The sequence below is a fragment of the Oncorhynchus kisutch genome, linkage group LG5 (assembly GCF_002021735.2).
Source record: "Oncorhynchus kisutch isolate 150728-3 linkage group LG5, Okis_V2, whole genome shotgun sequence".
In the NCBI taxonomy this organism is placed as follows: Eukaryota; Metazoa; Chordata; class Actinopteri; order Salmoniformes; family Salmonidae; genus Oncorhynchus; species Oncorhynchus kisutch.
The window spans coordinates 48,299,853-48,312,227 of NC_034178.2; the positions used below are offsets into that span (position 1 = coordinate 48,299,853).

Consider the following 12,375-nt stretch of genomic DNA (forward strand, 5'->3'; position numbering starts at 1 on the left):
CTTGGTGTTTTTTACAGAATAACTTCCTGGAGTCATCGAATGAACTAAACTAATGGCATTCAAAGCATCTAAGCAAATAAACATCTTTCAGGAATTTTTTCCTTAGTGATAGGTGGTTGTCTCACCTAGCTATCTTAAGATTAATGTCCTAACTAAGATGCACTGGTTAAGAGCATCTGCTAAATGACATTTTAATATCAGGCTATTTCCTCCCTCAGATCATTTAAATCCCCTCCCCACTCAAACGGTGCTATAAATTCTCAAAAATAAAGTTCACAATCTACTGCCTGTTCACACAACCACACTGGTAACTGGCGAGGTAATCCTGCTATGATTCATTGACCTACTTATAGATCAGCCTCAATGATTCAGAATGGCATTCACCTGAGAACTTGAATAACCAAATGTAGCCTGTCAGAATGACTTGCACTTCCTCGCCTGGCTATTCTGAGAGAAAAAAAATCCATTCTCTTTCAGCCTTTTTGGCTCAGGTGCACATCTAGTATCAGCAGCTTCCCCTCCCCCAATCCTTACCTTAACCCTAAGTGGGGAAAATATTAACTGACCAAAGATCCTCATCTAAGGGCAACAGCACATTTTTGCGTTTGCCACACTTTCACATTTGACCTGAGCATTAATCACATGAAACTCCTGTAAAAGACTAAGACAGACAACACAAAGGGGAAAATAATTTATTTGGCCAACTTCTTACACTTCTTGAAACACAGTCGTGCTTTACATGGGCCAAAGGCAACTTATGTTAAGTCTTTTACATTTCATCAGACATCCCTCTCACAAAAGGCTTGGTTTCAATGGATGCCTTCATTTAATAAAAGTTCAGAACACAGCAGCTTTTTGCATATGAGAGCACAGCACATGATTTGAAAAGATAATGGGTGTGCTGCTGTCACACAGAAGCTAATCTTGTATGGAGGAAGTATTTGTTGAATGGGGAGCTGTTGAAAGTTGTTTCTTTTTTAAGTCATGGCCAAGCACATGTCCCAAAGTGTGACAATACTTAATCATTTGAAAAGCCATTACAAGTCATTGACATGATTTCCACTCCCCACCATTGCTTCTGTGTGACCAACATGGCCGGTTTAGTTAGCCGTATTGAGAAGCTCCTTGATGTCACCCTCAATGTTGCTGGTAAGGAATCTCCTGCCATAACGCTTGAATGGCTCTCCAGCTGGCCCAATGAGGAACTTCTCAAAGTTCCAGGCGATGTCAGTCCTGCAGACTGGACTCCAGATGATGCACTTGGGGTCATTCATTAAGGCCATGGGCTCGTCGCTTGGGAATGGCAGCTTCTCCTTGAGGTACACAAACAGCGGGTGGGCGTCCTTCCCATTCACATCCACTTTCTCAAGGAGCTGGAACTTCGGCTCAAAGCCATTTCCCGGACGGACATACTTTAAGGACATCAGGATCTCTTCGTTCTTGCAGTTCTCCTGCAGGAGTAGATGGGAAGAATATGTAACATGTACAGAAAAAAAATGTGTTAGATGTTTGATCTCAAAAGTGGCCTAATATCAAGATGAGTCCATTGTCAAAAGCCATAGCTAGAATCCTCAAATTGGATGGACACCATCTAATTTCATAATTGATAGTGCCCTTTCCACTTCATTAGGAATTGAGACTAGGCTATATACAGTATAAGGACACTGAAGCCCAACCTTGGTATTTTTTCCCAGCCAATGGCAAAATTAGTAGAATTGCGTGAAATTACTTATAAAATTGCCTTTGCTACAGCAACCAAAATGGTAATGGCTGGGTCATTTTTAACTTGTTTTTGCTGTTCTCAAAATAGAATGAGTTTTAAAATTGTATAGAAATGGTTTAGTCCTAAATTAGCTTACATTTTCTAAAACTGGATGGGGGGAGGCTATAATGAGAAAGAATACAGTGACATTAGCCAATATTTAGAATAAGAAAATGCATCCCCTCTTACCTGATGTCCGAACTGATTGCAGGGCACCCCCAGAATCACTAGCCCCTTGTCGGCGTACCGTTCATGGAGCTCATTCATCTGGGTGTAATCCCTGGTGGTCGTGCCTCAGAGAGACGCCACATTCTCGATCAGCACCACTTTACCCTGAAGAGACGAGAAATTAAACAATTCTCCTGTAAGGAGCTTTGCTGTCAGGTCGTAGAACATCTTACATACAGCCATTTGCCTGGTAAATGTCACTCCCCGCTTCTGTCTGCGAAAATGCTCTGTTGGACTTTTTATACAAGGTATCAACACGGAAATGGGAGGTACTTCATGAACATTTTAGGGACGGTCTAGAAATATTGGGATATTTTGAACTAAAATCGCACGAGTATGCGTTATCCAGGACAAACAACTATGTACACTTGAAGAATACAATACGATACAAATTATAATGACACCCCTTGGACGTCAAATGTAAAGACAAAGATTGTTATAACTAAACCAAGATAGACCACTGCTTGTCGTTTCCAATGTGAACAAATTAGTCATAGTGGGCAGAACAAGCAAGGATGGTCGGGCAGAGCCAAGCACGCGCAAGCGATATCCTATTGGCGCGTTCTAATATGCATCTGCATATTTCCGTTAGGGAACGCCTACTATGTGAAGTGCGCATGTGCAATAACTCCATTCGCATTTGCACTCCTAAACATCGCGATTTAAAAAAATATTAAAAAACCTTTGCAAAGGGTGAAGTCTAGTTTTGGGAACAGAAAACTGTATTGAGATAAAACATTTAATTGATGAGAAGATTTGCAGAATGTCGGTCAAAATCCACCTGTTCCATCTTCTCCCACGGCCCACAGTGGGCTTCCTCTCACTACCATATTTGGATTAGTGTCCCCTCTACCATATTTGGTAGTGAGTGGAAACGCCAACCGGATGCTTCGCATTTACACACCCAGTCAAATATCTGTATCATTGTTCTTTCTGTGTTAGAAACCTAGTAGACAGCTAGAGTTTCACTGGTTTCACAATATTGCTACTGTCTTGACTTTATACAAGGTCCCTCACTGCATTGCAAAACACGGGTGGGAATTCTTACAGTACGTCTTACAGTACGTTTCATTCTCTATAATCCTTCCTAAGTAAGTAAAATGAACAAATTATTGCAGGCCACGCTTCTGTGAAACATCTGTCTAATTTACAATCTATCAGTTTAGAGAGTTAGCTAACGTTAGCCAATGAATAATTGAGTAACACTAGACTAGTCTTATACTTGCGGTTACTCAACCTCTACGGGATTAGTGCACGCCTCCAACTCAATCATCAAGTTTGCAGACGACACTATAGTGGTAGGCTTGATTACCAACAACGACCTACAGGGAAGACGGCCTACAGGGAAGGAGGTGAGGGCCCTCGGAGTGTGGTGTCAGGAAAATAACCTCACACTCAACGTCAACAAAACAAAGGAGATGATTGTGGACTTCAGGAAACAGCAGAGGGAGCACCCCCCCTATCCAGTTTTAAGTTCCTCGGCGTACACATTACGGACAAACTGAATTGGTCCACCCACACAGACAGCGTTGTGAAGAAGGTGCAGCAGCGCCTCTTCAACCTCAGGAGGCTGAAGAAATTCGGCTTGTCACCAAAAGCACTCACAACCTTCTACAGATGCACAATCGAGAGCATCCTGTTTGGCTATATCACCGCCTGGTATGGCAACTGCTCCGCCAACAACCGTAAGGCTCTCCAGAGGGTAGTGAGGTCAGCACAACGCATCCCCGGGGGCAAACTACCTGCCCTCCAGGACACCTACACCACCCGATGTCACAGGAAGGCCATAAAGATCATCAAGGACAACAACCACCCGAGCCACTGCCTGTTCACCCCGCTATCATCCAGAAGGCAAGGTCAGTACAGGTGCATCAAAGCAGGGACCGAGAGACTGAAAAACAGCTTCTATCTCAAGGCCATCAGACTGTTAAACAGCCACCACTAACATTGAGTGGCTGCTGCAAACATACTGACTTAACCACAGCCACTTTAATAATGGAAATTGATGGAAATTGATGGAAAAATGTTTCACTAGCCACTTTAAACAATGCCACTTAATATAACTTTGAGCACCTACTCAGAACCCTGATGGTCAAAGGGGTCGCATGACAAAAGACAGAACCCCAGCAAGTCACATGGGGCCTGAGGCACTGGGCGAAGAGCCAGGGGATCACAGGTCGGCCGCTCCCTCGCCCATCAATTCTCCCCTTAGACATTCAGGTGACACGCCTGTGCGGGAACCCGCAGTCCTCGCAGACAAGCCCCCTGTCTTTTCACGATGCGGGCGTCTGTCCCAGCCACCAAAAATACTTAATCTGTAGGTTTCCCATCAGGGATTGTTGACAGAGATAAAAGTGAAGAGAATATCAAAATGTGTTGTTGTTCTGAAAAAAAAAAACAGTTCATGTTGGAAATTGTTACTAGGTTTGTTTTGTTAGTGAATTGACACCTCCTGTCCTATTTTATTAAATGGGAGATGTTATGGGTGTAAGATGGCACAGTGATGCCATCTGTTGGTAAATGTTCATTACTGCAACTCTTGTGTTTTACCGGGGTGCTTGAGATACTCGGATGTGTTGTGATGTACTGAACAAGACTGGTTACTCGCATCAATGCCTCTGTCTCGTCATTTAACATTCAAACAGCAGCTTTGCGGACTGCTCCATTGACAATTAATGACTTCTGTCAGAACGCAAGGAGTTTGATGCATCTGGTGGAAATGAGACTTAAAGCTTCGTTTACATTTCCCATAAGCACCATTATCTTGCGCCAGATGTCATGCAATTCAATGGGGACCTCGGTAACAGAGTGGAATCGCAACACCCCCTTGAGGTTGAAGGCTCTGTTGCGAGACGGACACTGCATATTTTGACATTTTCCAAACTTTGCATCGTCTTCAGTCCAGCCAGAGTCTATCGAAGAACAGGAAGTTATCAACCCACAAGAGAAGATGAAAATGTGGTTTTCCCTGATGTCTTTATGGGATAGCTATTACATTGTAAACCATTACACATTCCTATAAGTGAGTAGTATTTTAATAGTAATGTAATGCTGCCTCCAGTTTAATTTGATTGTGATGGTAATGATGTTTGTTTTTGATGATAGTTGCTCGCTACTGGTTTCTTCAACCTAGGCTAGCTTTTAGCTAGCTAGCTGCTCTGCAGTGCAAACTAGCTTGACTTGATATGAGGTTAGAGAAACATGTTGAGGAATAAGTAACTTAACAAAACATGTTTTATTATCACCTAAAACAATATATTGATCCTGCCTTGAATGAACAGGTCATGTTTTGGAATCTCCAAAAATAAATGTGATCTCTGACTAGACAGGTTCTCTTCAATCTTGCATTACAAACACTACAGTTGTGGCCAAAAGTTTTGAGAATGACACAAATATTAATTTTCACAAAGTCTGCTGCCTCAGTTTGTATGATGGCAATTTGCATATACTTCAGAATGTTATGAAGAGTGCTCAGATGAATTGCAATTAATTGCAAAGTCCCTCTTTGCCATGCAAATGAACTGAATCCCCCAAAACATGTCCACTGCATATCAGCCCTGCCACAAAAGGACCAGTTGACATCATGTCAGTGATTCTCTCGTTAACACAGGTGTCAGTGTTGACGAGGACACGGCTGGAGATCACTCCACGTGCCGTCATCATTGCTTTGCACAAAAAGGGCTTCACAGGCAAGGATATTGCTGCCAGTAAGATTGCACCTAAAGCAACCATTTATTGGATCATCAAGAACTTCAAGGAGAGTGGTTCAATTGTTGTGAAGAAGGCTTCAGGGCGCCCAAGAAAGTCCAGCAAGCGCCAGGACGTCTCCTAAAATTGATTCAGCTGCGGGATCGGGGCACCACCAGTACAGAGCTTGCTCAGGAATGCCAGCAGGCAGGTGTGAGTGCATCTGCATGCACAGTGAGACTTTTTGAGGATGGCCTGGTGTCAAGAAGGACAGCAAAGAAGCCACTTCTCTCCAGGAAAAACATCAGGGACAGACTGATATTCTGCAAAAGGTACAGGGATTGGACTGCTGAGGACTGGAGTAAAGTCATTTTCTCTGATGAATCCCCTTTCCGATTGTTTGGGACATCTGGAAAAAAGCTTGTCCGGAGAAGACAAGGTGAGCGCTACCATCAGTCCTGTGTCATGCCAACAGTAAAGCATCCTGAGACCATTCATGTGTGTGGCTTCTCAGCCAGGGGAGTGGGCTCACTCACAATTTTGCCTAAGAACACAGCCATGAATAAAGAATGGTACCAACACATCCTCCGAGAGCAACTTCTCCCAACCATCCAGGAACAGTTTGGTGACGAACAATGCCTTTTTCAGCATGATGGAGCACCTTGCCATGAGGCAAAAGTGATAACTAAGTGGCTCAGGAACAAAACTTCGATATTTTGGATCCATGGCCAGGAAACTCCCCAGACCTTAATCCCATTAAGAACTTGTGGTCAATCCTCAAGAGGCGGGAGGAAAAACAAAACCCCACAAATTCTGACAAACTCCAAGCATTGATTACGCAAGAATGGCCTGCCATCAGTCAGGATGTGGCCCAGAAGTTAATTGACAGCATGTTAAGGCAGATTGCAGAGGTCTTGAAAAAGAAGGGTCAACACTGCAAATATTGACTCTTTGCATCAACTTCATGTAATTATCAATAAAAGCCTTTGACACTTATGAAATGCTTGTAATTATACTTCAGTATTCCATAATGCGTACCTGTACCTATGTTTGTCCTGTACAACTGCGGTCCTTCCGCGGGGAGCTGAAATTCATATTTGAATAAAAACTTTTATCTAATACAACCACCAACTTTTTCACCATTTGTGTTGCTCAACTCAGCACGAATGTGCATGTTCCAATTGAATCTCAGCTTACATAGTAAGTAGTTCTAGCAACACAAATGAGGAAAATGTCAGTGGTTGTATTCGCTGAAAGTTTGATTAAAAGTATGAATTTCAGCATCATGCGAGGGACCGCTGTCGTACAGGAAAACATAGGGAGCTACAGGTAAGCGTTTTCAGAATTGACATTTTTACAAGAATCGACTGAAGGTGACTCCATGTTGTTGTTTGCAAATCCCACGACCAGCTATCAAAACTCTGTTCCGCCTCAATATAAGAGAATGGAGTTGAGCGTTTCTCAGCTAACCAAACTATTGCCCTGTGTGCAGACCCAGCACTAGGATAAAGTTACTAAGGGGGCAGTTGAAATTGGCAAGGTGGCAAACATTTTTTGGGTTCTTGCAGTGGAATTATATTGAATTACGTGTATATAATCAGCTATACCACAAACATAAAGTTCAAATGCAGAGACTCCGAGATCATTGAGTGCTTTTGAAATATGTAGCCTCTTCTGCGCTGTATCAGCACAATGGACAGCGCCATACAGCTAGGCCGTTTTGGTCATGAATATAGGCTACGAGTTATGGCAATTCACATTACAAACATCCTATGTGAATGCAGCAGTACACACAGCTGTCTTACCAAAATAATGCAAACTAAATGCTGAAAGTAGTAGCCTAGTTATTCATACATGCAAACAGTTCAGCAACACGTTGTGATATGGTACATTTTGGTGAATCAAATTCGACCCACGTAATCAATTAAGCAATGCCAGCCTACCATAAACATGTTTCCAAAACGTACAGTTCCATTTAAAGCAACGAAAACCAATAGGCTACCAAGAAGACCATAATAGAAAGTAGTCTATCTATTTATATAAACTGTCTGTAGCTATACCCATGGCCGTCATTTGGGTTTTTACATTGGAATTATATTAAATTCTGCTTATACCACAATAAAAAACAAACTTTAAAAAATGCTTTTGACCAAGAAGTGTGTCACGGCCGTTGAATGAATAGGACCAAGGCGCAGCGTGGTGAGCTTTATTAAGAATGACGCCGACAAAAACAATAAACACTACTAAACAAACCGTGAAGCTTAATGCTATGTGCCATAAACAAAGTCAACTTCCCACAAAGACAGGTGGGAAAATGGCCACCTAAGTATGGTTCTCAATCAGAGACAATGATAGACAGCTGTCCCTGATTGAGAACCCGGCCAAAACATAGGAATACAAATAATAGAACATAGAATACCCACCCCAAATCAATCAGGGGTGACAAAGTGACAGGGTCAATGGAACGAAATCTCACTGCACTCTATCAGGACCATGGAGAGTGGCCTACACACAAAAGCAATATTTTTATAAAAACCAACCAGCTAGACTGTTTCAATCATAACTTTTCAGAAGAGTTGCAGCTTTCTAAATTCTCCGTGGAACGTCCTGAGTAATTGATTATTCCATTCTCCCCTATATTAACTTGTAAGATCCCCCTCAAATACCAGTTGGGTTAGTTGAGCTTTCTTCGGTTGTATTACGCCTCTTCTCTACTGACTGAAAATGTTTGTCGAAGTGGATAATTTGTTCTCGCATTTAGCTGTTGACTCCCCAAAAGTCAGTCCATGTTTCAGTGCAGTAAGTATGATCGGGATAGCAAAGAGAGGACCAGAAAAATCATTGCAGGATATCAAGTGGGGTCCATTTGTCCTCATTGGATCCAGAGCGGGTGACTTCGGTCTGCAAGAACTGGCGAGCAACACTAAACTCAGCTTCCACCAAAACACACCAAGACAGTCATGAAGAGGGCACAACAAAACGTATTCCCCCTCAGAAGACTGAAAAGATTTGGCATGGGTCCTCAGATCCTCAAAAAGTTCTACAGCCACCCAAGACCTCTATACCTCTATACTGGTTGCATCACTGCCTGGCAACTGCTCTGCCTCATACCTCAAGGCACTACAGAGGGTAGAGCGTATGGCCCAGTACATTGCTGGGGCCAAGCTTCCTGCCACCCAAGACCTCTATACCAGGCGGTGTCAGAGGAAGGCCCTGTAAATTGTTAAAGACTCCAGCCACCCTAGTCATAAACTGTTCTCTCTACTACCGCATGGCAAGCGGTACCGGAACGCCAAGTCTAGGTCCAAAAGGCTTCTTAACAGCTTCTACCCCCAAGCAATAAGTCTCCTGAACAGCTAATCAACTGGCTACCCAGACTAATTGCATTGTGTGTGTGTGTGTGTGTGTGCGTCTGTGTGTGTGTGTGCGTCTGTGTGTGTGTGTGTCCCTGTTATGCTGCTGCTACTCTCTGTTTATTATCTATGCATAGTCACTTTAACTCTACCTACATGTAAATACTACCTTAATTACCTCTACTAAGCTGTGCCCCCGCACATTGACGATGTACCGGTACCCCCTGTTTTATAGCCTTGCTACTGTTATTTTACTGCTGCTTTAATTTTTTACAAAACACTTATTTTTCTTAAAACGGCATTGTTGGTTAAGGGCTTGTAAGTAAGCATTTCACTGTAAGGTTGTATTCGGCACAATAGACAAATACAATTTGCTTTGATTTGATTTAAACTGTTTTGCTTAGATCCAGAAGTGGTTTCACCTTTTTCATATCTAGAAAGTAATGGCTCTCTGGGTCAAGGGCACACAGGGCCTCCACCAGTTGGCTGTTGCATTCGCTGAATTGTTCAGACATTTCACCAATGACAGCATCCAACGTGCTGAAGAACAGTCTTATAGACTCAGTCTCTTCTCCTCTGTCCTGCTGGCCTACTGTACTGTCCACCACGTATTGCAACGTACATAACGTTGTCGTTTGCTTGGAGCTGGTGGTACGTCATTGCCACTGACACTGCATTTTGTGGAGTATTTGGTTTGGAGGATCGTGAAGACTAAGGATTCTGTGGAGCATGGTGGCTGTAAACTTAAAGCTGGGTACCGTCACTGCCTTCAGAAGCCCTATTGCCTCCACTCTTACTTCTGTGTTGTACAAACGCATGCATTTTCCCCCACTTTTTATGGAAACCCAAAGGAGTCATACCTAACCGCCCAGTGGCTTTCTATAGAACCCCTACACACCGTGGCGCACCCTGTTCATTGTGCTGACACGGTGCAGTGCAGATATAGATTTTGCACCAACCTGTCACTCAATCATTGAAACTTTCTTGCTATTTTTAAATAGAGACATACCACTAAAACTGTGGGGGATAAAGTTTGAACTGAAGGGCTAAGCCCCCTTTAGCCCCCTTGTGGAACCGGGCCTGCCTGTGGATGACCTCTTCATTTGTCTCATTGCGTTTTCCAGACAATGATGCACAAGAAGAGACCCTCTGTGGAAAAAAGCGAAAGTGCTGCTCCACCAGATGTGTCAAGTAAGTAATTTAAGTCCTTCAGGCTCTCAAACAAACAAGGAAACCAGACTGTCTATTGACTTTGTATGTCCCATGAGAAATATACAAACTAGCTAGTGCCAGTCAGTTCATTAGGGATCCATCCCCATCTCATTCAGAACCCAAGAAGAGTAAGACCACTGGGCATCATCCAAGGCCACTACTCAGGAGGACACCAATAATGACTCTGTCTTTGGTCAATTTCTGCGCGCGGGCTGGTGTCATCTTGAGAAAAGGAAGTATATCCAATGAAATTGGTAAGACACACACCCTCAATAGTCATTCATCAACATATTGACTAATTATTGTTCTTAACTGGCAATTGGTGGATAATGCATCATTATATTGCTTTGTAAGCTGTAGAACAAATGGTTTTCCAAAAGAGACTCCAGCAACGACTGAAAAAGAGTCCCAGATACCCCGGGGTGAGTATAATGTTTCCAAACTGTCTTTGGTATTGCACATTCTATAAAGCATGATGCCTGATCTTCTGACCTTGATGTCTAAGATTGTCCAGGAGTTAATCAAAGGACTGGAGTCGCACATTGAGGATCCTGAGAGGTTCAGGAACTGTCTCCTCCCTGTGTACCACGCCTGGCCGATGGCACCTGCAGGTAACGCCACAGATCACACAGCCCCAAGGGGAGCAGGGCACCTGGCTCTCTCAAATTCTCTGAAATGTTTGCTCAGTGGCAGTAGAGAATTGTTACATGTAAACATCACTTTGTGTCCTGTCTGTGGTCCAGCTCTGTCAGTTCATTTTAGGAGAGTCTGCTGTGCATGCTGCTGGGGAATCAAGATGCTGCAGGTATGACAGCCTCTCTCTATGCAAAAACACCTTGGTCTAAGTAGTGTTGGTATTTATCCATCATCTTCCACTGGATGTGAAATTCAAATATGACCACAATTTTGTAAAGCCTTTCCTTTTTTCTTTTTGTTGTAGACTTTGGTCATTAACACTATGACAGCAGATCTAACCTATACTCTACACTAATTCAATCTGTATATTCCCACTAAGTAGTTATCAAGGCATAAGGCGAGACCCAAATGCAGACACAGGAGGAAGATGGTTGGAGTCTTACAATGTTTATTAATCCAAAGGGGTAGGCAAGAGAATGGTCGTGGACAGGCAAAAAGGTCAAAACCAGAGGAGGTACAGAGTGGCAGACAGGCTCGTGGTCAAGGCAGGCAGAATGGTCAGGCAGGCGGGTACAGAAACAGGCAAGGGTCAAAACCGGGAGGACTAGAAAAAGGATCATGCAAAAAGCAGGCGAACAGGAAAACCGCTGGTTGACTTGGAAACATACAAGACGAACTGGCACAGAGAGACAGGAAACACAGGAATAAATACACTGGGGAAAATAAGTGACACCTGGAGGGGGTGGAGACAATCATAAGGACAGGTGAAACAGATCAGGGTGTGACAAGGAGTTAGAAGGTAAGCTGATGCAGCTGGTTTCCATGGCGCCAGTGGAGATTCAGCGTGACATCAACAGTCTGCCAGAGATCTTGGAGGACTCCCAACACAGTGACATCGCCAGCGAGCTCAAGTGGGTGGAGCCCTGTTAGTCTAGTGTTTTTTCTGGGGATATGTGATGCCATGACGTAATTTTTCCAACAATTGTTTTCAGACAGATTATTTCACTTATAATTCACTGTATCACAATTCCAGTGGGTCAGAAGTTTACATACACTAAGCTGACTGTGCCTTTAAACAGCTTGGAAAATTCCAGAAAATTAGGTCATGGCTTTAGAAGCTTCTGATAGGCTAATTGACATAATTTCAGTCAATTGGGGGTGTACCTGTGGATGTATTGCAAGGCCTACCTTCAAACTCCGTGCCTCTTTGCTTGACTTCATGGGAAAATCAAAAGAAATCAGCCAAGACCTCAGAAAAACAATTGTAGACCTCCACAAGTCTGGTTCATCCTTGGGAGCAAATTTCAAAAGCCTGAAGGTACCACGTTCATCTGTACAAACAATAGTACACAAGTATAAACACCATGGGACCACGCAGCCGTCATACCGCTCAGGAAGGAGACGCGTTCTGTCTCCTAGAGATGAACGTACTTTGATGCAATAAGTGCAAATCAATCCCAGAATAACAGCAAAGGAGCTTGTGAAGATGCTGAAGGA

The 12,375-nt window shown here is 43.3% G+C and overlaps 2 protein-coding genes across 2 annotated transcripts; one reads left to right on the forward strand and one right to left on the reverse strand.

Moving 5' to 3' along the window:
- Window positions 1-678: 678 nt before the first annotated feature.
- Window positions 679-3,379, reverse strand: LOC109891177 (glutathione peroxidase 2). Its single transcript, XM_074933815.1, has 2 exons — window positions 1,952-3,379; window positions 679-1,451 (listed from the first exon to the last, which is right to left on the reverse strand). The coding sequence occupies exons 1-2, from the start codon at window positions 2,171-2,173 to the stop codon at window positions 1,101-1,103; spliced, it is 573 nt and encodes a 190-aa protein (XP_074789916.1). The 5' UTR covers window positions 2,174-3,379; the 3' UTR covers window positions 679-1,100.
- Window positions 3,380-3,957: 578 nt separating this feature from the next.
- LOC109891178 (Fanconi anemia group D2 protein-like) lies at window positions 3,958-11,365 on the forward strand. The gene is made up of 6 exons (XM_020483515.2): window positions 3,958-5,012; window positions 10,155-10,221; window positions 10,359-10,496; window positions 10,597-10,664; window positions 10,748-10,853; window positions 10,986-11,365. Exons 2-6 carry the CDS (start codon window positions 10,158-10,160, stop codon window positions 11,051-11,053), a joined length of 444 nt encoding a protein of 147 aa, XP_020339104.1. The 5' UTR covers window positions 3,958-5,012; window positions 10,155-10,157; the 3' UTR covers window positions 11,054-11,365.
- The last annotated feature ends 1,010 nt before the right edge of the window (window positions 11,366-12,375 follow it).